This window comes from Pecten maximus, chromosome 14 (assembly GCF_902652985.1).
Source record: "Pecten maximus chromosome 14, xPecMax1.1, whole genome shotgun sequence".
In the NCBI taxonomy this organism is placed as follows: Eukaryota; Metazoa; Mollusca; class Bivalvia; order Pectinida; family Pectinidae; genus Pecten; species Pecten maximus.
The window spans coordinates 5,792,727-5,819,752 of NC_047028.1; the positions used below are offsets into that span (position 1 = coordinate 5,792,727).

A 27,026-nucleotide genomic window follows, 5' to 3' on the forward strand; every position below is an offset into this window, starting at 1 on the left:
GGGGGAGGTGGGACACAGACAGACTTAAAGGTGACAGGTTAGTCTGGTTAATGAGGGGGAGTGTGGGACACAGACAGACTTAAAGGAGAAGGTGAAAGAATTTTTATTGATCCTAAAAAATGATTTTTCTGTTGGTTGTCTGAAGGTCATACAGACTTTGAAGGTAGGGTTCAGGAAGGGGGAGATGTTCAACTGACAAAGATAATGATCTGTAAGTAGTACACACCCATCAATTAGCTCTCTCCACTGCCATCATTGACTGGCAGATCTATTGTATGGAAGGACAGTGTATTGATAAAATGTCGAGATTTTTATTTCAATTTCAATAAGAGGCTTTAATCTCCTGTGGGGTATACCTGTGTGTAATGATAATCATGCTTAAACACTCAAAGTATTTAAAGTCCATATAGAATGCATTTGTATACACACAACAGGTGAGTTGAGTTATAAACGCCAGGTAACACTCGTCAAGCCCAGAGCAGCAGGTGAAAAATTAATGCTCTTATCGTGATACTTCTGTGTGTTTCTCTCGTCAAACTAACCGCAATGATTTTTGTTCATTATGAGTTTAATCAATAGTTTTAGAGAGAAATGCTTGAGACACTAGGCACTTTAGTCTGAAGCAGAGGTATGCAAACCTTCACACATAATGTTACAACTGTTTTATATACATGTAAGTATCTTACTTCTTATTTCATTGATACTTTCATCAGAATTATTTCACTTTAAGTGTAAATTTTTAATGAAAATTCAATTTTTGCATCGAAATTTCAGTTGCATATCACTGATCAGGTTTTCTACTTTGTAAATGATGTTGTTTTTACTATGTTGAGCCAGATTTGTTCTCTTTTTTACATATATATATAAATCACATATGAAAAGCTGAACTAGTGAGTTATTCAATATTTTGAATTTAGCTTTCATATAGATTTGTACTACTGATAAGTACAGAAGAACTGAAATAGTTCATGGTTGTAAAGGCTCATTGAAACACAAGTTGTTTAAAGGATAAACGATTTTGTTTATCATTATTGATGACTACTAGGCCATTAATGATTTCTAATCTTCACCTAATAGTTATCTTGTGTTTAATCATTTATAATTATGAGAAAAGTTGAAGACATCCGCAGAAAAAAAATCATTGTTAAAAAACTATGAATGAAGCCCTTATATTTCTAAAGCCTGCAGTAATTACCGTTCTACTGGTTTTGACACTTAGCCAGGTTTGTGTGTATTTTGGAGATCACGCAGACCCATGCTGTTGTTTACTATGCTATTAACTTAATGCCTTATTTTAGAATTCAAATCCATTTTTTCTAAAGACTACTTATTATGCAGATATATACATGTGTGCAGTGTTTTCCTGTTGGCCAATCTAATGAATATTTCATTGGAAGAAAACTTGTATAAAAGTTCAACATTAAATACTGCAACAAATGGCTTATTACATGTACATTTAATATGTTAATCCAGATAATAATGTTAACCATACAATAGAAAAAAAATCACATTTCAGCAAAGTGGAAATATTTTTTCAGATTTCAAATATACAACTAGAAAAATTATTTTCTTTTTTCCAAATTTTATCAATTATATGTTCATTATATGTATTTTGATAGCAATGTATATTTTCAATGAACATGACTAGAAAAAACGTCAGTCAGTGGTACACTGGTCTAGAAAGTCTAGGGTCTGTCATTCAGGACTAGAAAGTCTATAAGGTCTGTCATTCAGGACTAAAAAGTCTAGAGTCTGTCATTCAGGACTAGAAAGTTTAGTGTCTGTCATTCAGGACTAGAAAGTCTATAGGGTCTGTCATTCAGGACTAGAAAGTCTAGGGTCTGTCATTCAGGACTAAAAAGTCTAGAGTCTGTCATTCAGGAGTAGAAAGTCTAGAGTTGGGCATTCAGGACTAGAAAGTCTAGAGCTGTAAATTTAGGACTAGAAAGCTATGGGTTTTTGTCATCAGGAGTGAAAGTCTGGGTTGTCTTTCAGGGTTTGAAAGTTTTGTGTCTGTTCGTTCCGGACTAGAAAGTCTAAGGGCTGTCATTCAGGACAGAAAGTCCCATAGAGCTGTCATTCGGGGTAGAAAAATCTAGAGTTGTCATTCAGGAGTAGAAAATCTTTGAGTCGTCGTTTGGACTAAAAAAAGTCTTAGGGGGTTTTCATTTAGGACTAGAAAGGGCTAGGGGTTTAAAAATGGTGTAGGGAGTTGAAGGGGTTTCAGGTAAACTATTTTAATTAAAAAATCAACGAAGAATTCAACACAAGATACAGAAAAAAGAGGTTTTTTTACCCCAAATTTTCCCGATTGTTCCGATGAATTTTTTTCTACCCAAACAGGTCATGTCTTTGGGATAGGGTCAGAGACATTTTTAAAAAAGCATGTAATATTTAAAATATGAAAATAGCCCTTATGGCATTTGCTCTTAATTATTTATAATAACCCCTTTTTCGGTGAAAGTGTTTTAGTCTGTTTTAGGGATGACTGTCTTTAAAATGGGCTACCGTGGTTTTGGGGATAAAACATTAAAACCCATGAAACATAATACATTGAGCTTATTGCTTGGAAAAACATAAACATTGGGTATATTGGGCTTTTTTTCTGGGGAAGAATTTATATTTATCAGGTGTGTATATATAAAGTTTTCTGTATTTAATTAATTAAGGACATTTTATTGTGATCAATGTTGTTATTAGTCCAATTTTATCGGTCCCAAAAATGTTAGTTTTCCCGCCCTGAATATTTAAAGAGAAAATAAACGGAAAAATTTCATGGTTACCATTGAAGGGAAACTTCTTAAATCTTTTTTCCCCCTCCCCAAAATAAAAAAATTTGAGAAATTAAAAAATCTTTTTTCTCCTGATGTCTTTTCAACTTTTCTCCCTCTAAGGGGGGAATCCTCCCTGACCTCTTATCCTCCCTTTCCCTTTCCCTCCCTCTAAGAAATTCTCTCTGACCTCTTCATCCTCCCTTCCCCGTTCCCTTCCTAAAACTCCTCCCCGACCTTTATGCTCCCTTCCATCGTTTCCCCCCTAAGGGCCCTCCCTGACCTTTCATCCCCCCTTCCATCGTCTCCCCTCCCAAAAACGCCCCCTGGGCTTTTCATCCTCCCCTTCCCTTTTCTCCCTAAGAAGCCTCCCGACATCTTCCTCCCTTTCCAAACTTCTCTCCCTTCCAAAAACCCTCTAACCTCTTCATCCTCCCTTCCATCGTCCTTCCCCCCTAAGGGCGCCCCACCCCGAATTCTTCATCCTCCCTTAAACTTCTCTCCCCCCAAAAACGCCTCCCCTTTCCCTTCCCCCTCCCCTTTCCCTCTTCTCTCCCCTAAGACGCCTCCCCGACCTCCCCCATCTCCCTTCCTCGTCTCTCCTTCCCAAGACCCTCCCTGACCTCTTAAAGCTCCCTTCCCTCGTCCTTTTTTCCTAAGACGCCTCCCTGACCCCCTTAAATTTCCCCTTTAAACTTTTTCTCCCCCCTTTAAGGGGCGGCCTCCCTGACCTTTCATCCTCCCTTCCCCCTTCCCTTTCCCCATAAAACTCCCCTAAACTCTTCATGCTCCCCCACTTCCCCCCAAAGACCCCCCGGGCCCCAGGGGGCCCCCAACACCCCCAAAGGGAACCCCAACCACCCCCCCATTTTCCCTCCCCCTAAGAAACCTTCCAACCTTTCATGCTCCTTTTCCCTCTTCTTCCCTAAAAAGAATCCCCCCTGACCTTTCCTCTCCCCCCAATCTTCTCCTAAAAAGACTCCTCTCTAACCCCTTAACCTCCTTCCCCTTCCCTCCCTCCAAGAATCCCTTTTTAAAATCTTCATTTTCCCTTCCATCTTCTCTCCCCATAAAACTCCTCCCTGGGCCCCTTAAACCTCCCTTCCATCATCTCTCCCCCAAAGGGTCCCCCCCCCGACCCTTTTCCTCCCTTCCTGGTCTCCCTTTAAGAATCCTCTTAAACTTTTCCTCCCCTTCCCCTCTTTATCCCTCCAAGAAACCTCCCTGAAATTTCATCCTCCCCTTCCCTCTTCCCCCCCTCCTAAGCTTTCCCCCCGGGCCTCTATCCCCCTTCCCTTTTTTCCCCCCCTCCTAAAACTCCCCTTAACCCTTTTAGTCCCCTTTCCCCGGGGCTCTCCCTTAAAAAGACTCCTCCCCGACCTCTTTATCCCCTTCCATGCTCTCCCCCATAAGGGCGTTTCCCCCGGGCCCCCTTCCCTTTCCCTTTCCCTCTTCTCTCCTACTAAGACTCCTCCCCGACCTCTTAAACCCCCCTTCCATTTCTCCCCTCCAATATCCTCCCTGACCTTTTTCAGCTCCCTTCCAAACTTTCCCCCCCTCCTAAGACTCCTCTCTAACCTTTCATGCTCCCTTCCATCTTCTCTCCCTTTAAGACTCCTCTTACCCCTTCATCCTCCTTCCATCGTTTCCCTCCTAAGGGGGGGGGGGCTCCTCTCTAACCTTTAAAGCTCCCCCATGTTCTCCCCCCTAAGAACCCCCCCTGCCCATTCTCCTCCCTTCCTCTTCTCTCCCCTAAAAACTCCTCCCGACCTCTTTAGGCCCCCTTCCAAAGGTTTTCCCCTAAGAATCCTCCCGACCTTTCCCTGCCCCCCTTCCCTCTTTCCCTCCTAAGATCCCCCCGACCTCTTATGCTCCCTTCCAAACTTCTCTCCCTCCTAAGAATTCCCTTAAAAAATCTTTTATCCCCCCTTCCCTCGGCTCTCCTCTTTAAGGAATTTCCCCTTTGCCCCCTTCATCCTCCCTTCCATTCTTTCCTTTCCCAAGAAATCCTCCCGGGCCTCTTTAGGGTCCCCCCCATCTTCCCCCCCCTAAGACTCCCCTTTTGGGCCTTCATCCTCCCTTCCCTTTCTCTCCCTCCTAAGGACTTTCCCCCCGGGCCTCTTTATCCTCCCTTTAATTTTTCTCCCTCCTAAGACTCCTCCCTGACCTCTTCATGCTCCCTTCCATCTTCTCTCCTTCCCAAGACTCCTCCCTAACCTCTTCATCCTCCCCTTTCCCTTCTTCTTCCATCAAGACCTTACCTGACTCTTCATCCCCCCTTCCCTTTGTCCCCCTCCTTAAGAATCCTCATCCTTTTTCCCTTTTCCTCCCTTTTTTCTCCCCCTAAGACCTCCCTGACCTCTTATGACCTTCATTTCTTCCCCAAAAGACTCCCCCCTACTTTCCCTTCCCTAATGACCTGTCTATCCCTCCCTCCAAAAAAAAAAAAAAAACCAAAAAAACCCCCTTACCTCCTAACCTCCCTTCCAACTCTCTCCCTATAAGAATCTCCGACCTTTCATCATCCTTCCACATCTTCTCCCCCCACTATAGAATCCTCCCTAACCTCCATGTTCACTTTCTTCCTCCACCAAGATCCTCTTCCTCTTCCCCCTTCCCTATTTCCCTCCTGATTCCCCCTGCCCCTTTCACCCTCCCTCCATCTTCTCCCCTCAAAAGATCTCCCGATTTCTTACTCCCTTCATTCTTCCCCTCCTAAGACTCCCCCCTGCCCTCTTATCCCCCCTTCATGCCTCCCCCTAAGACCCTCCCGCCCTCTTATCTCCCTTCCATCTTTTTCCCCCTCAAAAGATCCCCCCTACCTTTTCATCCTCCTTCTTCTTTCTCTCCTAAGATCATCCCTGCCCTCTGCCCCTTCCATCTTCTCTCCCTTAAGTCCCTGACTTTCATGCCCCTTCCCACTTCCCTCCCTCATAAGACTCCTCCCTGACCTCTTCATCCTCCCTTCCATCTTCTCTCCCTCCTAAGACTTCTCCCTGACCTCTTCATCCTCCCTTCCATCTTCTCTCCCTCATAAGACTCCTCTCTGACCTCTTCATCCTCCCTTCCATCTTCTCTCTCTCCTAAGACTCCTCCCTGACCTCTTCGTGCTCCCTTCCATCTTCTCTCCCTCATAAGACTCCTCCCTGACCTCTTCATCCTCCCTTCCATCTTCTCTCCCTCATAAGACTCCTCCCTGACCTCTTCGTGCTCCCTTCCATCTTCTCTCCCTCCTAAGATTCCTCTAACCTCTTCATCCTCCCTTCCATCTTCTCTCCCTCCTAAGACTCCTCCCTGACCTCTTCATCCTCCCTTCCATCTTCTCTCCCTCATAAGACTTCTCCCTGACCTCTTCATCCTCCCTTCCATCGTCTCTCCCTCATAAGACTCCTCCCTGACCTCTTCGTGCTCCCTTCCATCTTCTCTCCCTCATAAGACTCCGCTCTGACCTCTTCATCCTCCCTTCCATCTTCTCTCCCTCATAAGACTCCTCCCTGACCTCTTCATGCTTCCTTCCATCGTCTCTCCCTCATAAGACTCCTCTCTGACCTCTTCATGCTCCCTTCCATCGTCTCTCCCTCATAAGACGTCTCCCTGACCTCTTCATCCTCCCTTCCATCGTCTCTCCCTCCTAAGACTCCTCTCTAACCTTTTCATCCTCCCTTCCATCTTCTCTCCCTCCTAAGACTCCTCCCTGACCTCTTCATCCTCCCTTCCATCTTCTCTCCCTCCTAAGATTCCTCTAACCTCTTCATCCTCCCTTCCATCTTCTCTCCCTCTAAGACTCCTCCCTGACCTCTTCATCCTCCCTTCCATCTTCTCTCCCTCCTAAGACTCCTCTCTGACCTCTTCATCCTCCCTTCCTTCTTCTCTCCCTCCTAAGACGCCTCCCTGACCTCTTCGTCCTCCCTTCCATCTTCTCTCCCTCCTAAGATTCCTCTAACCTCTTCATCCTCCCTTCCATCTTCTCTCCCTCTAAGACTCCTCCCTGACCTCTTCATCCTCCCTTCCATCTTCTCTCCCCTCCTAAGACTCCTCTCTGACCTCTTCATCCTCCCTTCCTTCTTCTCTCCCTCCTAAGACGCCTCCCTGACCTCTTCATGCTCCCTTCCATCTTCTCTCCCTCCTAAGACTCCTCCCTGACCTCTTCATCCTCCCTTCCATCTTCTCTCCCTCCTAAGACTCCTCCCTGACCTCTTCATCCTCCCTTCCATCTTCTCTCCCTCTAAGACTCCTCCCTGACCTCTTCATGCTCCCTTCCATCTTCTCTCTCTCCTAAGACTCCTCCCTGACCTCTTCGTCCTCCCTTCCATCTTCTCTCCCTCCTAAGACTCCTCCCTGACCTCTTCATGCTCCCTTCCATCTTCTCTCCCTCCTAAGATTCCTCTAACCTCTTCATCCTCCCTTCCATCTTCTCTCCCTCTAAGACTCCTCCCTGACCTCTTCATCCTCCCTTCCATCTCTCCCTCCTAAGACTCCTCTCTGACCTCTTCATCCTCCCTTCCTTCTTCTCTCCCTCCTAAGACGCCTCCCTGACCTCTTCGTCCTCCCTTCCATCTTCTCTCCCTCCTAAGATTCCTCTAACCTCTTCATCCTCCCTTCCATCTTCTCTCCCTCTAAGACTCCTCCCTGACCTCTTCATCCTCCCTTCCATCTTCTCTCCCTCCTAAGACTCCTCTCTGACCTCTTCATCCTCCCTTCCATCTTCTCTCCCTCCTAAGACGCCTCCCTGACCTCTTCATCCTCCCTTCCATCTTCTCTCCCTCCTAAGACGCCTCCCTGACCTCTTCATCCTCCCTTCCTTCTTCTCTCCCTCCTAAGACTCCTCCCTGACCTCTTCGTCCTCCCTTCCATCTTCTCTCCCTCCTAAGATTCCTCTAACCTCTTCATCCTCCCTTCCATCTTCTCTCCCTCTAAGACTCCTCCCTGACCTCTTCATGCTCCCTTCCATCTTCTCTCCCTCATAAGAATCCTCTCTGACCTCTTCATCCTCCCTTCCATCTTCTCTCCCTCTAAGACTCCTCCCTGACCTTTTTATGCTCCCTTCCATCTTCTCTCCCTCATAAGACTCCTCCCTGACCTCTTCATGCTCCCTTCCATCTTCTCTCCCTCTAAGACTCCTCCCTGACCTCTTCATCCTCCCTTCCTTCTTCTCTCCCTCCTAAGACTCCTCCCTGACCTCTTCATCCTCCCTTCCATCTTCTCTCCCTCCTAAGACTCCTCCCTGACCTTTTTATGCTCCCTTCCATCTTCTCTCCCTCTAAGACTCCTCCCTGACCACTTCATCCTCCCTTCCATCTTCTCTCCCTCATAAGACTCCTCCCTGACCTTTTTATGCTTCCTTCCATCTCGTTCCATGTCTACATCATACCACTCCCCTCCACAAACTTAACTCAGACGTATCAGAATTAGATTCTTTAATTAGTCCATGACTACACCATACCTCTCTCCTCCACAAACTTAACTCAGACATATCAGAATTAGATTCTTTAATTAGTCCACACCGTAGCTGTCCCCTCCATGTACAGGTTTTATGTACATTAGATCACTACCCTATAATGGTATGAATCTATTTCAGTCCTGAGTGACTGTCATACCATTTGACGGACTTATGTTATAATAGGATATTTCAAAAAGGACTTGATAACAGTTTAATGTAACGTGATATTCTACAATCATGTAGCTAAAATCATTTAAAAGATATTTAAAAACTTTAACATGATACTAGTAATTACAAGTGGTCTATACATTGAAATGATTCTAACTTTACTGAACACTTTGATGTTAAGATAAAGTCTATGTCAAATTGTTCTTAATAAAAAAGACACGAAACTTCAGGGCCATGTTGTATAATTAGTCAACAGTTGTGTTAGATAAGTTCTCATAATATGGCCCCTCTCTTGATATCAATGGATGAGGGTTTGATGAAGTATTTCAATTAAAACTTGAATACTTGGTGTAACTTCTTTAAAAAATAATTAAATCGACATGTTTTAAAGATAAATGAAATGAAGTGGTTTTAATTAGACTAAAAGCCTGACACTTTACCTGTACTCTGGTACATCCAAACAACTGTGAGAATTTTATAGACGTTCCAACAATAAAAACAAAAAGACCATCTTAAATATAACTTACTCTAGCTTCATTACTCATTTAATTTCCTTAAAGCTACAGCAAAACTACTCTTTGATCACAGATCACTTCCCATATTAAATGTTCCTGTCTGTTCTGTTTCTGGAGACAAAAGAGTTCCATCTGTGCACCAGTGTTTTTTCTCACCTGAGTGCTTCTCTGGGGATTTAGTCATATCAATATTTGATTGGCGCTATTGGAGATGATCGTTACAGGAAATGTAGTCGAAGATGGTTGGTTTGATCTTCGTGTGGAAATTGATTTTACCAGACAGGTAATAGAGTGATAGTGTTGTGGTCTGATCACTCGTAGGTATTACAGGTGTACTGATCACAGGTAAGTTGATGAGGAAAAGCATGGTGAGGACAGGTAAGAGTTGTTGAGAACAGGTACACTGTAGACAGGTGTGCTGTTACTAAGTATCAATATGTGTGAACATAAATTAGATCTCTCAATGATTTTTGATTTAGTTAAGAAAGGTTGATGCTTGTCTATTGAATCAAAAGGATGTTTACAATTGGAAAGTGGTGCACTTAATACTGTATCCTAAGAAGAATATTGTTCCAGTTCTGGCATAACTAATAGGCTGAAATGAGGCCTTTCTGTCTGTTTATATAGACATGCAGACCTTTAAAATGTCATTTATGTTACTGCGTTTTAAAGTTTTGTGTATTCATATTTCAGAAGTCTTTATCCAAACGGTGTATACTTGATTCAGCTGTGTTCTGTAGCGACACAAAAAGATGGGTGCTTTAATGAATAGGGCACAGTTTGAGTAGTAATGGATACTTGGCAATGGTGTCTGCTCCATTATTTAAAATCTGTTGTATCATGATACATATACACAAAGACTTTTGGAATAACAGAATCATCGATACATTTTGACACTACGGGTGGATTTTGAAGTCACATGATCTTTGACATACAGAATGTGGAACGTTTAAACATGACTCTGAGAACCGCTATTGAACCTGTGTATCACATCAAATGTTACATTAAGATTTTGGCAGATATTTGCGGAGGAACGGATTACATGTAATGTTTATTATTCATCGTTTTGAGTGATCTACCTTTATAGGTTAGACGGAGATACACTACAAACTGTTGGCTGTGAAAATTGACACCAAAACATGATTTTGAATATTTCCGAATCTCTGGTACTACTGATGTGGAATTTTAGTCCAGGATCTCCGTCTGTTGGTTAGTCCGTTGGAAGAGCTTAATTAACTCTGTGGATAATTTCTCAGCTACATGATCTTCAGGAAATTCATGGAATACCGTTTTCTGTGTTAAACAATGGAGATGAATTTAAGCTATCCATATAACTGTGATTAAGAAAGAAAATATGGAAAATATGTATATACAATATGTGCCAGATTTTGTGTGGATTTTCAATTGAGGATGTGGATTTAATGTTTAATTTCGTGGACAGGGATTTTAAAATTTGATTCCATCATTTCTGTCTGGAAGTACTGTATTACTGTGTCTATACAGTATATTTAACTATGAGTGCCAGATCCAGACTAGTTCCAAATCGCAGGTGTAAAACAGCGGCCGCTTACAGGCCAAGGCGATCAACTTGTGACACTTATTATACTAACTTTGTCCGTCAGACAAGTGGGAGAAACTTTGAGGTAAGTGACCTTGATAACTCCACCTAACCCTCCCAGCATTTTAAATTGCTGATTGCCACCAGTTCAAGCACTTTGATTGGCTGATTGTCACCAGTTGAAGCACTTTGATTGGTTGATTACCACCAGTTCAAGCACTTTGATTGGTTGAGTGTCACGAACTCAGTTACTTTGATTGGCTGATTGTCACAAGTAGAAGCACTTTGATTGGTTGATTGCCACCGATTCAAGCACTTTGATTGATTCTGTAAAGTAGAAGTATGTACACATAATTTGTTCCTTGTATGATTTGAAACATTACATTCTCAGACATAGTGATAAGCTTGACAGCTGATGGGGGCCAAGGACTATCACTAAACCATCTGATAAGGTCAAACAAAGAAAGGTTACTCTAGTCGACCAAAATGGTAACGCTACAGCTCTCATTGGTTTAAACCTGTTTCCCCCTGAGTTCACCTGATAAAGCATCACCAAAGAGTTTGTTGGGTAATACATACATTACCTGATAAATCATTATGAGAGAGCTTGTTGGGTAATACAAACATTACCTGATAAATCACCACCAGAGAGCTTGTTTGGTATTACATACATTACCTGATAAATCATCATGAGAGAGCTTGTTGAGTAATACATACATTACCTGATAAAGCATCACCAAAGAGTTTGTTGGGTAATACATACATTACCTGATAAAACATCATGAGAGAGCTTGTTGGGTAATACAAACATTACCTGATAAATCACCACCAGAGAGCTTGTTTGGTATTACATACCTTACCTGATAAATCATCATGAGAGAGCTTGTTGGGTCTTTCTAACATTACCTGATAAATCATCACTAGAGAGCTTGTTGAGTAATACATACATTACCTGATAAATCACCACCAAAGAGCTTGTTGAGAAATACATACATTACCTGATAAATCACCACAAGAGAGCTTGTTGGGTATTACTTACATTACCTGATAAATCATCACCAGAGAGCTTGTTTGGTAAAGCATACATTACCTGATAAATCATTACCAGAGAGCATGTTGGGTAATACATACATGTACCTGATAAATCATTACCAGAGAGCTTGTTGGGTAATACATACATTACCTGATAAATCATCACTAGAGAGCTTGTTGGGTATTACTTACATTACCTGATAAATCATTACCAGAGAGCTTGTTGGGTAATACATACATGTACCTGATAAATCATCACCAGAGAGCTTGTTGGGTATTACATACATTACCTGATAAATCATCACTAGAGAGCTTTTTGAGTAATACATACATTACCTGATAAATCATCACTAGAGAGCTTGTTGGGTATTACTTACATTACCTGATAAATCATTACCAGAGAGCTTGTTGGGTTGTACATGTACATTACCTGATAAATCATCACTAGAGAGCTTGTTGGGTATTACTTACATTACCTGATAAATCATCACCAGAGAGCTTGTTGGGTAATACATACATTACCTGATAAATCATTACCAGAGAGCTTGTTGGGTAATACATACATTACCTGATAAATCATCATGAGAGAGCTTGTTGGGTATTACATACATTACCTGATAAATCATCACCAGAGAGCTTGTTGTGTAATACATACATTACCTGATAAATCATTACCAGAGAGCTTGTTGGGTATTACTTACATTACCTGATAAATCACCACCAGAGAGCTTGTTTGGTAATACATACATTACCTGATAAATCATCACCAGAGAGCTTGTTGGGTAATACATACATTACCTGATAAATCATCACCAGAGAGCTTGTTGGGTATTACTTACATAATACCTGATAAATCATCACCAGAGAGCTTGTTGGGTATTACTTTCATTACCTGATAAATCATCACCAGAGAGCTTGTTGTGTAATACATACATTACCTGATAAATCATCACCAGAGAGCTTGTTGTGTTATACATACATTACCTGATAAATCATCACCAGAGAGCTTGTTGGGTTGTACATGTACATTACCTGATAAATCATCACTAGGGAGTAGTAAATACATACATTAATGTCCATTGTACAATATATAACTATATGCAATATAATCCCTTTTTCACCAAACATTTGGAATCCAGATTGACGAGTGATAATACAATCATGGTTCTGTTTATTTCAGCCCAACACAATGCACAATGCTGTCATGGTCCTTGGCATCCATCGCTCCAAGTCAGAAGTGGACATCAACAGTGTTTTGTCCAATGATTCAACGACATCGGTAAAGGTAAGTAGGGTTCATTCTATATATTATCACCTGTAAAGGTAAGTAGGGTTCTATATCTGTATTATCACCTGTAAAGGTAAGTAGGGTTCATTCTATATATTATCACCTGTAAAGGTAAGTAGGGTTCTATATCTGTATTATCATCTGTAAAGGTAAGTAGGGTTCTATATCTGTATTATCATCTGTAAAGGTAAGTAGGGTTCTATATCTGTATTATCATCTGTAAAGGTAAGTAGGGTTCATTCTATATATTATCACCTGTAAAGGTATGTACGGTTCTATCTCTATGTCATCACCTGTAAAGGTAAGTAGGGTTCTATCTCTATATTATCACCTGTAAAGGTAAGTAGGGTTCTATCTCTATATTATCACCTGTAAAGGTAAGTAGGGTTCTATCTCTATATTACACTCTATCACCTGTAAAGGTAAGTACGGTTCTATCTCTATGTCATCACCTGTAAAGGTAAGTAGGGTTCTATCTCTATATTATCACCTGCAAAGGTAAGTAGGGTTATATCTCTATATTATCACCTGTAAAGGTAAGTAGGGTTCTATCTCTATGTCATCACCTGTAAAGGTAAGTAGGGTTCTATCTCTATATTATCACCTGTAAAGGTAAGTAGGGTTCTATTTCTATATCATCACCTGTAAAGGTAAGTAGGGTTCTATCTCTATATTATCACCTGTAAAGGTAAGTAGGGTTCTATCTCTATATTATCACCTGTAAAGGTAAGTAGACTTCTATTTCTATATCATCACCTGTAAAGGTCACCATCATCATTATCATCTGCATGCTCTTCATCTTATTGCATTTTTGAAATTAATGATAAATGACACAGGTATTGTTATGATAAAAAAAGTCAGTCTCTCTCCAAAGTGAGGAAAATTGCAATTACTATAGTTGTATGGTCGCCTTCTAGCTTCCGGCTAGGGGGAATTTCCCTTTAGCTCAGTCGGTAGAGCGGCGGACCAGTAAGCCGAGAGTCGCGGGTTCGATCCCGGCTGGCTGCACACTACTACTCCTTGATCTTTTACATTGGTGCCGCAGACCACTCCAAGTGAAAGCAAGAGGCTTCCTTGGAGAGAGAACCTTGGTTGGTGTGTTCGGGGGCGAACACGTTTGAAGGAGGGAGTAGTGTAGCAGGCCGGGTTTTAATTGTAAATACTGTACATAGTTGTATGGTCGCCTTCTAGCTTCCGGCTAGGGGGAATTTCCCTTTAGCTCAGTCGGTAGAGCGGCGGACCAGTAAGCCGAGGGTCACGGGTTCGATCCCGGCTGTCTGCACACTACTACTCCTTGAACTTTTACACGGCTATTATGATTATTCATTTTAAGACATTTTTGGCTCAGGATGATTTAATTTGCTCTGACTGTTATTAAACATCAAGTAAGAAATTTCTTCATGTTATGTTTTCAGCGATCACAGACACACTTGTTTGTGTCAACAAAGGCCGGTGAACATATCAAGCCTGAGATGATATCGTTCACGCGCGAGGAGGCTAGGGTCGCCACGACAACTGTACCCAAAAAAGGCCTCATCAAACTTACTGCCATGGAAAATGAGCTTGATGGCACCTTCAATTTTGGATTACATGAACGTAATGGTAAGGCCAGTGAAAGATATTAAAGATATTAATTTGTAATAATATTTGGAAGTACATAATTTGTATACATGCATGCATGTTTGAAAGATATGGCCTAAATGCCATGGATGCTGAAAACCCTAGCTCACTCTAGATGGTTACATACTGAAGCAAATTAACCATAAAATCAACAACCTATCAGGTATAGGTAATATTTGTAGGATGAAAATGTAGCAGTGGAATGGGTCATACTCAGGAGAAGCTAATTTTTCATCTGACAATATTTTTCTGGGCAACATCAATGATATTGTAGGAAGGGAGATTAGTCTCCAACTTGTTAAATACTCTATGCTGATTATAGCAGAATATTTCAACTGTAAATAAAAAACTAGATAGTATAGTGAATGTTTTAGTTCTTGCTTGTTTGACTTTTTATTGATTAATGGTATATATTCCCCTACCTTGAGAGTGTGAAATCTCTACCCTGAGGGGTTAAACTTAAAGACAATTAACCTTAGAATATCACCCTGAGGGTTGGATACATGTCTCTGTCACTTCCTCAAGATACTAGGGGATGATTACTGGTATTTTTTCTACTATCAGACTGTTTTAATTTTACAGAGAACCATTGTTCCAATACTGGAATAACATACTGTAAACGTACATATTTTAGCGGTAATTTTATTTTAGCGCTTTTCGCGCTGGAAGCCTTGCGCTAAATTATGATTGCGCTAATTACTTTTTGTACGTTCTATTTCTATAGAAAGTTCTGTGGGTGCGCTAATTCATCATTGCGCTAACTGGCTAAAATCTGCAAATGCGCTAAAATTTGATTGCGCTAAAATAAGTACGTTTACAGTATATGATGTGATTGTATTGTGGCCATGAAGTCATTGTAGTGTTATCCAAGGGATAAATTTATAGATCTACCCTAGTGGTGACAGAACATTTACGGAAGAAATGTATTCTTATTATGTATTGCATGCAGTATTTATTTCATCTCAAAATGAAAATTATGAAATAATCATTTAACTTATTCAAAATTATATAATATTGGTACATATGACCATGTTAAATTACTTCTTATATCCTCCTTGAGTGACATTTTCCAGAAATGAAGTTATATGCCATTTTGATAATAGCTTAGCCTGTCCATATCATATTTACAACTCCAAAGAAATACTGGTTAGACCGTCATTGTCCTGTAATATAACTAAAAAAAAAAAATGCAGGCGAGAACGTGGCCATTGTCCCGTCATTATGTCTCCAAAGAAATGCTGGCAAAACAGCCTAAATTGTCCCTGGCAAAACAGCCTAAATTGTCCCTGGCAAAACAGCCTAAATTGTCCCGTATCAAGCCTGCCCTTGCTACGTTTAAGGATAATATGCTTTTAACTACTGGGATAGCTCGTGCAGCAAACATTTGTATATTTTTTGTATTATACAAGGTCAGGTATGTGTTAGTAATCAAAGAAAAAAACTTTAAAACTAAGACAGTTCTGTTTACTGAATAAACCTTTTCTTGATGTATTTAAGATATAATTTCTGTGTTGTAATATCATTATAGATGCCTCTGATTTAGAGGACATTGAGCGACAAAGACGAAAACACAGTCTGACCCAGGGCAAACAAAAAATGTTGATCCGACGCAAGGAAATCCAGGACCAAATATTGGCAGGGAAGCAAATCTTGGAGGAAGAAGAAAGACAGAAAGAAGAAAAAGTGGACATGGAAAAGGCACTAGAGGAGTACACAGTGGGGGAATTATCCCAGAACATCACACAATATGTTGTAAGTAGGGGCTCACCATGGGGGAATTATCCCAGAACATCATACAATATGTTGTAAGTAGGGGCTCACCATGGGGGAATTATCCCAGAACATCACACAATATGTTGTAAGTAGGGGCTCACCATGGGGGAATTATCCCAGAACATCACACAATATGTTGTAAGTAGGGGCTCACCATGGGGGAACTGTCGCAGAACATCACACAATATGTTGTAAGTAGGGGCTCACCATGGGGACACTGTCGCAGAACATCACACAATATGTTGTAAGTAGGGGCTCACCATAGGGGAACTGTCGCAGAACATCACACAATATGTTGTAAGTAGGGGCTCACCATGGGGGAACTGTCGCAGAACATCACACAATATGTTGTAAGTAGGGGCTCACCATGGGGACACTGTCGCAGAACATCACACAATATGTTGTAAGTAGGGGCTCACCATGGTGACACTGTCGCAGAACATCACACAATATGTTGTAAGTAGGGGCTCACCATGGGGGAACTGTCCCAGAACATCACACAATATGTTGTAAGTAGGGGCTCACCATGGGGGAATTATCCCAGAACATCACACAATATGTTGTAAGTAGGGGCTCGCCATGGGGGAATTATCCCAGAACATCACACAATATGTTGTAAGTAGGGGCTCGCCATGGGGGAATTATCCCAGAACGTCACACAATACGTTGTAAATAGGGGCTCACCATGGGGGAATTATCCCAGAACATCACACAATATGTTGTAAGTAGGGGCTCACCATGGGGGAATTATCCCAGAACATCACACAATATGTTGTAAGTAGGGGCTCACCATGGGGGAACTATCCCAGAACATCACACAGTATGTTGTTAGTAAGGGCTCACCATGGGGGAGCTGTCCCAGAACATCACACAATATGTTGTAAGTAGGGGCTCACCATGGGGGAACTATCCCAGAACATCACACAATATGTTGTAAGTTGAAGCTCACCATGTGCAAACTTTCCAAAAAAACATCACACAATTTGTCGTAAGGAGGGGGTCACAGTTGGTAAAATTCCAAAAAAATTACACAATATGTTGTAGGTAGGGGCTCACCATGGGGGAACTGTCCCAGAACATCACACAATATGTTGTAAGTAGGGGCTCACCATGGGGAAAGTGTCCCAGAACATCACACAATATGTTGTAAGTAGGGGCTCACCATGGGGGAATTATCCCAGAACATCACACAATATGTTGTAAGTAGGGGCTCACCATTGGGGAACTGTCCCAGAATATCACACAATATGTTGTAAGTAGGGGCTCACCATGGGGGAACTGTCCCAGAGCATCACACAATATGTTGTAAGTAGGGGCTCACCATAGGGGAAAGTGTCCCAGAGCATCACACAATATGTTGTAAGTAGGGGGGCTCACCATGGAGGAACTATCCCAGAATATCACACAATATGTTGTAAATAGTGGCTCACCATGGGGGAACTATCCCAGAGCATCACACAATATGTTGTAAGTAGGGGCTCACCATGGGGGAATTATCCCAGAACATCACACAATATGTTGTAAGTAGGGGCTCACCATGAGGGAATTATCCCAGAACATCACACAATATGTTGTAAGTAGGGGCTCACCATGGGGGAATTATCCCAGAACATCACACAATACGTTGTAAATAGGGGCTCACCATGGGGAAAGTGTCCCAGAACATCACACAATATGTTGTAAGTAGGGGCTCACCATGGGGGAATTATCCCAGAACATCATACAATATGTTGTAAGTAGGGGCTCACCATTGGGGAACTGTCCCAGAATATCACACAATACGTTGTAAATAGGGGCTCACCATGGGGGAACTATCCCAGAGCATCACACAATATGTTGTAAGTAGGGGCTCACCATGGGGGAATTATCCCAGAACATCACACAATATGTTGTAAGTAGGGGCTCACCATGAGGGAATTATCCCAGAACATCACACAATATGTTGTAAGTAGGGGCTCACCATGGGGGAATTATCCCAGAACATCACACAATACGTTGTAAATAGGGGCTCACCATGGGGGAATTATCCCAGAACATCACACAATATGTTGTAAGTAGGGGCTCACCATGGGGGAACTATCCCAGAACATCACACAATATGTTGTAAGTAGGGGCTCACCATGGGGGAAAGTGTCCCAGAGCATCACACAATATGTTGTAAGTAGGGGGGCTCACCATGGAGGAACTATCCCAGAATATCACACAATATGTTGTAAATAGGGGCTCACCATGGGGGAACTATCCCAGAGCATCACACAATATGTTGTAAGTAGGGGCTCACTATGGGGGAATTATCCCAGAACATCACACAATAGGTTGTAAGTAGGGGCTCACCATGAGGGAATTATCCCAGAACATCACACAATATGTTGTAAGTAGGGGCTCACCATGGGGGAATTATCCCAGAACATCACACAATACGTTGTAAATAGGGGCTCACCATGGGGGAATTATCCCAGAACATCACACAATATGTTGTAAGTAGGGGCTCACCATGGGGGAACTATCCCAGAACATCACACAATATGTTGTAAGTAGGGGCTCACCATGGGGGAAAGTGTCCCAGAGCATCACACAATATGTTGTAAGTAGGGGGGCTCACCATGGAGGAACTATCCCAGAATATCACACAATATGTTGTAAATAGGGGCTCACCATGGGGGAACTATCCCAGAGCATCACACAATATGTTGTAAGTAGGGGCTCACCATGGGGGAATTATCCCAGAACATCACACAATAGGTTGTAAGTAGGGGCTCACCATGAGGGAATTATCCCAGAACATCACACAATATGTTGTAAGTAGGGGCTCACCATGGGGGAATTGTCCCAGAACATCACACAATACGTTGTAAATAGGGGCTCACCATGGGGGAATTATCCCAGAACATCACACAGTATGTTGTAAGTAGGGGCTCACCATGGGGGAACTGTCCCAGAACATCACACAATATGTTGTAAGTAGGGCTCACCATGGGGAAAGTGTCCCAGAACATCACACAATATGCTGTAAGTAGGGGCTCACCATGGGGGAACTATCCCAGAGCATCCCACAATATGTTGTAAGTAGGGGCTCACCATGGGGGAACTATCCCAGAACATCACACAGTATGTTGTAAGTAAGGGCTCACCATGGGGGAGCTGTCCCAGAACATCACACAATATGTTGTAAGTAGGGGCTCACCATGGGGGAACTATCCCAGAACATCACACAATATGTTGTAATTTGAAGCTCACCATGTGCAAACTTTCCAAAAAAACATCACACAATATGTCGTAAGGAGGGGGTCACAGTTGGTAAAATTCAAAAAAATTACACAATATGTTGTAAGTAGAGGCTCATCATTGGGGAACTTTCCAAAATCATTACACAGTATTAAGGGACTCACTAAGGAATAACAATCTCAGACTATCACAAAGTACAATGTAATGTATCTCTTAAAAGTTTTAGTATGTAATGTCAGGCTTTAAGCCCAAAATTATTCATTGATCATGGCTACATTAAGGCAACTTTTTATGTCTGATTTACTATTTTTAGGGTAAGAAGAAAACAAGGTCTGGTGTTCTTAATACAATGTCAAAGGGCAAAGTGTACGAACAGGAAGAGGAGCCCAAACAACAAAGGACAATAACTCTGCCTGCCATTAACACGTTAAACATCAACGTGTTTGGTAGCTAGGACTGTGCACACTTGGATGTTCCCAGCAATTGTAATGGTGCAGATTGTGGACACTTGGATGTTCCCAGCAGTTGTAATGATGCAGATTGTGAACACTTGGATGTTCCCAGCAGTTGTATTGTTGCAGGCTGTTGACTTCTATAGTATAACATCAGTGTCTTTAGAGTGAAGAATTTTCTGCCTCAACTTGTTCGGCAAAGTTAATTTACGCAATTTTACTGCCAGTACTAAGACAACCATATCACAGAAAGATGTTAGTGAAAACTTAAAAGTTTTGTGTTGCTAAGTGAACTTTTCTCTCCATATGAGAATTACATTGCGTTCAATTCTACTGTAGTGTTACATACCTAAATCTAATCAAAATGCTTCAGAAAGTTTTATTTTGAGATTATAGTCATCCTTGTCTGATGTACTGTTTTGATATACAAAAACTGTGATCAGGAGTTACTTACTGGGCCAGAGGTCACTGAAGGGCGAGGTCAAAGTGCAGAGGTCACCATCAGTAAGTCTATTCAGATTTCAATTATGAAAAGGGGGTTGTATTAAGAAATTTTTAAAAACAAAACATATGAGGGGGTGAGGGGCATTACCATGTATGTGATATCGTCTTTTTTTATTTTATATAATCTTCTTTGGCCTTTTTATCAGGAGCAGTACATAAAAATGGGAGAATTTCTTTTATTTCAAGTGTATTTTGGCACTATGGTTTAGAGGTGAAGAAATTCACAAAGGAGGCTTGGTCAAGAACTACAAAAAACTGGGTAAATTTGAAAGATATATTGTTTGCACTGGTAAATAGGATGTTAAATTGTTGATAAGTTTGTTGTATTATAAGGGTATGGAAGGATGAGCGGCATATGTAACATGATATTTCTAAGCAGGTCATGTGCAAGTGGAGATTTGGAAGTTTGAGAGGGAGTAGGGGAAACAACTACGTACAGATGTAGTTACTGTACAGGGAGATAAGTGTGAAGAGGTTAAGTTTTTTAGTGTACTGTTACAACTTTTATACTGAAAGAGGAATCGATATATTAAAAGTCTAACCATTGTTTTACATTGTTTATACATGTATATATATATTTGAATGATATTAAGATTTCAAAATCCAACCTGTTAGGGAGTTATTAATTGTAAATTAGGCATAGTTACAGGAAGCTAGAGAGAGGAAATTATGATTTGAAAGCAGAATTACACAAAAAATTTGAATGTTTGATTATTTTTTTATTTTATTATTATTATTTTTTTTCTTATTTTGATTTGTTCATTGTGAAGAAAAAGAGGGTGTTGTGGTCAATATTTTTATGGGAATGAAAGATAATGTCCAAAAAGTCATATGACATTTTTTTTTACATATATTTGGATGATGTATATGTTTATTTTTTTTTTTTTTTTTTTTTTTATCATTTTAGGAAATCTTATATTAGGGAATCTGCATTGCAAGGGGAATTATACAAAAGTGGAATATATGCTAGAGGTCAAATGACATGGGGTTTTTTTTTGAGAATATTTTTGAATACTAGGAATTATTGAAAAGGTCAAATGACATTTATTTTGTATTTAATTGGAGATAGACATACATTTATTAAGGATATATTGTTTGGTTTGTAGGGAACCATATCTAACAGGCTTTAATGTATTGGTGAAGTGGTATAACTGATTGAGAGTTAAGTGAAAACTGAGAGTTAAGTGAAAACTGAGAGTTAGTGAGATAAGGTGTGAACAGTGTCAACAAACAACCATGTACATATATGTACTTATGTGTTAAAGTAACAACCATATACAACTGTACGTAACGTTACTGTGTTGTTATCAGAATGCAGGAGAGAGAGAGAGAGGGAGGGAGGTAACGCTAGAGAGGCTATATAGTATATAGGATAATAACAAATTTTAGATTTCGAGTAAATGTTGATTGTCTCCCTTTAAAGTCCTCCAGTCTATTTAGATGTAACCTTTGACCTTGCCCCACAATAAACCTCACACTCCTGTGTATCCAATAAACCACATGTACAGAAACTAGATGTTAAAACAATAGTGATTTTTTATGTACACAAACTGTATCTATAACTATTGTGATGTTTTTAATTGCTTGTAAATCATAATTAAATATTCCAAAGTTATGCCTCTTTCATCTGTCATTGTCCTCTGATAATGTCCTCCAGAGGATATCCTACAATGTCCTCTGATAATGTTCTCCAGAGGATATCCTACAATATCCTCTGATAATGTCCTCCAGAGGATATCCTACAATGTCCTCTGATAATGTCCTCCAGAGGATACCCTACAATGTCCTCTGATAATGTTCTCCAGAGGATGTCCTACAATGTTCTCTGATAATATTCTCCAGAGGGTGCCCTCAAATGTCATCTGATGATGTCCTCTAGAGGATAACCTCTAATGTCATCTGATATTGTCCTCTAATGTCCTCTGATGATGTCCTCCAGAGGTTGTTTGTTCTCTAATGTCCTTCAGAGGATATCCTCTGATAATGTCCTCCAGAGGATGTCCGTTAATGTCATCTGATAATGTCATCTGATGATGTTCTCTAATGTCCTCTGATGAATGTAATAAATCAAAAATAGAAATCACTTGTTGAACAATACATATTAAGTTATTTTGTCTAATAAATCCATGTAAACAGCTATGCCTGTAGTGTAAATGTCACCAAATACAAAGTTGTATTGTCTCAAGTCACAAGACACAATAACAATAAGTGTGTGTCTATAAATAGAACAGCTAATAGAGTGATTATCTATAAATAGACGGGGAACTCCATCATGTTTCTACGACATACATGTACTTATTAACCTATTGTGTATCAATTAATATATTGTTTACTTATATAGGGTTTTCTTAACACATTGTGTTCATTAATAGATATATCAGTCAATTAATTGTTTGTCTAATAAGATAGCATTTGTCTATAAATAGACAGGGAAATCTACATTTGTCTTATTGTTGTTATATAAATAGACAGAGAAAACTTATATTTGTCTATAAATAGATTGGAAAATCTGTCCACTTTTTATACAAATATAACTTATTATGGTTTGTAATTTAAGTTACTTAGAGGTGTTTCTATATAAACAGTACTGTATCTGGTATACTGTATCTTGTATACTGTATCTGGTATACTGTATCCGGTATACTGTATCTTGTATACTGGGCCTGGTATACTGTATCTGGTATACTGTATCCGGTATACTGTATCTGGTGGCATCAGATGTATTGCTATTGAGTCTAATTGATGTATTGTTGTTACATGTATTGTTATCTGTTTACCTGAATCTAATTCACAACATATGCATAATTATTAAAACTTTACAAAAAAAGTTTTCTTTTTCTGTTATATTTGTCCTTACTAACATTGTGTAACTAAAACCAACTGGGATACAATATTGTCATTCTATAATTTGATATCCTGTTACAAACAATATACCAGAGAACTGCACGTCGGATTGGTGTGACATCTCCGCTGGTTTTCAACAAGAATCAATTTTAGGCCTTTGATGTTTAGATTTTCACAAACAATTATGTTTATGATATAAGTACACCAGTAACCATGACATCCACGCGTTGCCAAATAGATGAATGATAGACTTCAATTGTCTAAAAACGGAAAAGTTCAGCTCATCCTCCTCTATAATGAACTACATCCCGGAAAATGAAAATGAGGGAGCTCGTGTTGTGACAGGAGGGAGCTCGTATTGTGACAGGAGGGAGCTCGTATTGTGACAGGAGGGAGCTCGTATTGTGACAGGAGGGAGCTCGTATTGTGCTAAGAGGGAGGTCGTATTGTGACAGGAGGGAGGTCGTGTTGTGACAGGAGGGAGGTCGTGTTGTGACAGGAGGGAGCTCGTATTGTGACAGGAGGGAGGTCGTGTTGTGACAGGAGGGAGCTCGTATTGTGACAGGAGGGAGGTCACATTGTGACAGGAGGGAGCTCGTATTTGGACACTGGAGGGAGCTCGTATTGTGACAGGAGGGAGCTCGTGTTGTGACAGGAGGGAGTTCGTATTGTGACAGGAGGGAGCCCGTATTGTGACAGGAGGGAGCTCGTATTGTTACAGGACGGAGCTCGTATTGTGCTAAGAGGGAGCTCGTATTGTGACAGGAGGGAGCTCGTATTTTGATAGGAGGGAGCTCGTATTGTGACAGGAGGGAGGTCACATTGTGACAGGAGGGAGCTCGTAGTGTGACAGGAGGGAGCTCGTATTTGGACACTGGAGGGAGCTCGTATTGTGACAGGAGGGAGCTTGTATTGTGACAGGAGGGAGCTCGTATTTTGACAGGAGGGAGCTCGTCTTGTGACAGGAGGGAGCTCGTCTTGTGACTGGAGGGAGCTCGTCTTGTGACAGGAGGGAGGTCGTATTGTGACAGGAGGGAGGTCATATTGTGACAGGAGGGAGGTCGTATTGTGACCGGAGGGAGCTCGTATTGTCACAGGATGGAGCTCGTATTGTCACAGGAGGGAGCTCGTATTGTGACAGGAAGAAGGTCGTATTGTAACAGGAGCGAGGTCGTATTGTGACAGGAGGAAGTTTTAATGTGACAGGAGGGAGCTCGTATTGTGACAGGAGGGAGCTCGTATTGTGACAGGAGGGAGGTCGTATTGTGACAAGAGGGGCTCGTATTATGACAGGAGGGAGGTCGTATTGTGACAAGAGGGAGCTCGTATTGTGACAGGAGGGAGCTCGTGTTGTGACAAGAGGGAGCTCGTATTGTGACAGGCGGAAGCTCGTATTGTGACAGGAGGGAGGTCATATTGTGACAGGATGGAGCTCGTATTGTGACAGGAGGGAGGTCCGTATTGTGACAGGAGGGAGCTCGTATTGTGACAGGAGGGAGCTCGTGTTGTGACAGGAGGGAGCTCGTATTGTGACAGGAGGGAGCTCGTATTGTGACAGGAGGGAGCTCGTGTTGTGACAGGAGGGAGCTCGTGTTGTGACAGGAGGGAGCTCGTATTGTGACAGGAGGGAGCTCGTATTGTGTCAGGAGGGAGGTCGTATTGTGACAAGAGGGAGCCCGTATTGTGACAGGAGGGAGGTCGTATTGTGACAGGTGGGAGCTCGTATTGTGACAGGAGGGAGGTCGTATTGTGACAGGAGGGAGCTCGTATTTTGACAGGAGGGAGCTCGTCTTGTGACAGGAGGGAGGTCATATTGTGACAGGAGGGAGCTCGTATTTTGACAGGAGGGAGCTCGTCTTGTGACTGGAGGGAGCTCGTCTTGTGACAGGAGGGAGGTCACATTGTGACAGGAGGGAGCTCGTAGTGTGACAGGAGGGAGCTCGTATTTGGACACTGGAGGGAGCTCGTATTGTGACAGGAGGGAGCTTGTATTGTGACAGGAGGGAGCTCGTATTTTGACAGGAGGGAGCTCGTCTTGTGACAGGAGGGAGCTCGTCTTGTGACTGGAGGGAGCTCGTCTTGTGACAGGAGGGAGGTCGTATTGTGACAGGAGGGAGGTCATATTGTGACAGGAGGGAGGTCGTATTGTGACCGGAGGGAGCTCGTATTGTCACAGGATGGAGCTCGTATTGTCACAGGAGGGAGCTCGTATTGTGACAGGAAGAAGGTCGTATTGTAACAGGAGCGAGGTCGTATTGTGACAGGAGGAAGTTTTAATGTGACAGGAGGGAGCTCGTATTGTGACAGGAGGGAGCTCGTATTGTGACAGGAGGGAGGTCGTATTGTGACAAGAGGGGGCTCGTATTATGACAGGAGGGAGGTCGTATTGTGACAAGAGGGAGCTCGTATTGTGACAGGAGGGAGCTCGTGTTGTGACAAGAGGGAGCTCGTATTGTGACAGGCGGAAGCTCGTATTGTGACAGGAGGGAGGTCATATTGTGACAGGATGGAGCTCGTATTGTGACAGGAGGGAGGTCGTATTGTGACAGGAGGGAGCTCGTATTGTGACAGGAGGGAGCTCGTGTTGTGACAGGAGGGAGCTCGTATTGTGACAGGAGGGAGCTCGTATTGTGACAGGAGGGAGCTCGTGTTGTGACAGGAGGGAGCTCGTATTGTGACAGGAGGGAGCTCGTATTGTGTCAGGAGGGAGGTCGTATTGTGACAAGAGGGAGCCCGTATTGTGACAGGAGGGAGGTCGTATTGTGACAGGTGGGAGCTCGTATTGTGACAGGAGGAGGTCGTATTGTGACAGGAGGGAGCTCGTATTTTGACAGGAGGGAGCTCGTCTTGTGACAGGAGGGAGGTCATATTGTGACAGGAGGGAGCTCGTATTTTGACAGGAGGGAGCTCGTCTTGTGACTGGAGGGAGCTCGTCTTGTGACAGGAGGGAGGTCGTATTGTGACAGGAGGGAGGTCATATTGTGACAGGTGGGAGGTCGTTTTGTGACCGGAGGGAGCTCGTATTGTCACAGGATGGAGCTCGTATTGTCACAGGAGGGAGCTCGTATTGTGACAGGAAGAAGGTCGTATTGTAACAGGAGCGAGGTCGTATTGTGACAGGAGGAAGTTTTAATGTGACAGGAGGGAGCTCGTGTTGTGACAGGAGGGAGCTCGTATTGTGACAGGAGGGAGCTCGTATTGTGACAGGAGGGAGCTCGTATTGTGACAGGAGGGAGCTCGTATTGTGACAGGAGGGAGCCCGTATTGTGACAGGAGGGAGGTCGTATTGTGACAGGTGGGAGCTCGTATTGTGACAGGAGGGAGGTCGTATTGTGACAGGAGGGAGCTCGTATTTTGACAGGAGGGAGCTCGTCTTGTGACTGGAGGGAGCTCGTCTTGTGACAGGAGGGAGCTCGTATTTGGACACTGGAGGGAGCTCGTATTGTGACAGGAAGGAGCTCGTATTGTGACAGGTGGGAGGTCATATTGTAACAGGAGGGAGCTCGTTTTGTAACAGGAGCGAGGTCGTATTGTGACAGGAGGAAATTTTAATGTGACAGGAGGGAGCTCGTATTGTGACAGGAGGGAGCTCGTATTGTGACAGGAGGGAGGTCATATTGTAACAGGAGGGAGCCCGTATTGTGACAAGAGGGAGGTCGTATTGTGACAAGAGGGGGCTCGTATTATGACAGGAGGGAGCTCGTATTGTGACAGGAGGGAGCTCGTGTTGTGACAGGAGGGAGCTCGTATTGTGACAGGCGGAAGCTCGTATTGTGACAGGAGGGAGGTCATATTGTGACAGGATGGAGCTCGTATTGTGACAGGAGGGAGCTCGT

At 42.2% G+C, this 27,026-nt stretch overlaps 1 protein-coding gene across 1 annotated transcript in view; it reads left to right on the top strand.

The window, feature by feature from the left end:
* LOC117342432 overlaps nt 1-23,174 on the top strand; it is a 55,539-nt gene extending 32,365 nt beyond the window's left edge. The window contains exons 5-8 of the mRNA XM_033904591.1: nt 12,665-12,769; nt 14,188-14,374; nt 15,921-16,144; nt 19,704-23,174. Coding sequence (XP_033760482.1) covers nt 12,665-12,769; nt 14,188-14,374; nt 15,921-16,144; nt 19,704-19,844 — 657 coding nt within the window. The 3' untranslated portion in view covers nt 19,845-23,174. The remainder of the gene's footprint in view (nt 1-12,664; nt 12,770-14,187; nt 14,375-15,920; nt 16,145-19,703) is intronic.
* Nucleotides 23,175-27,026: the final 3,852 nt, after the last annotated feature.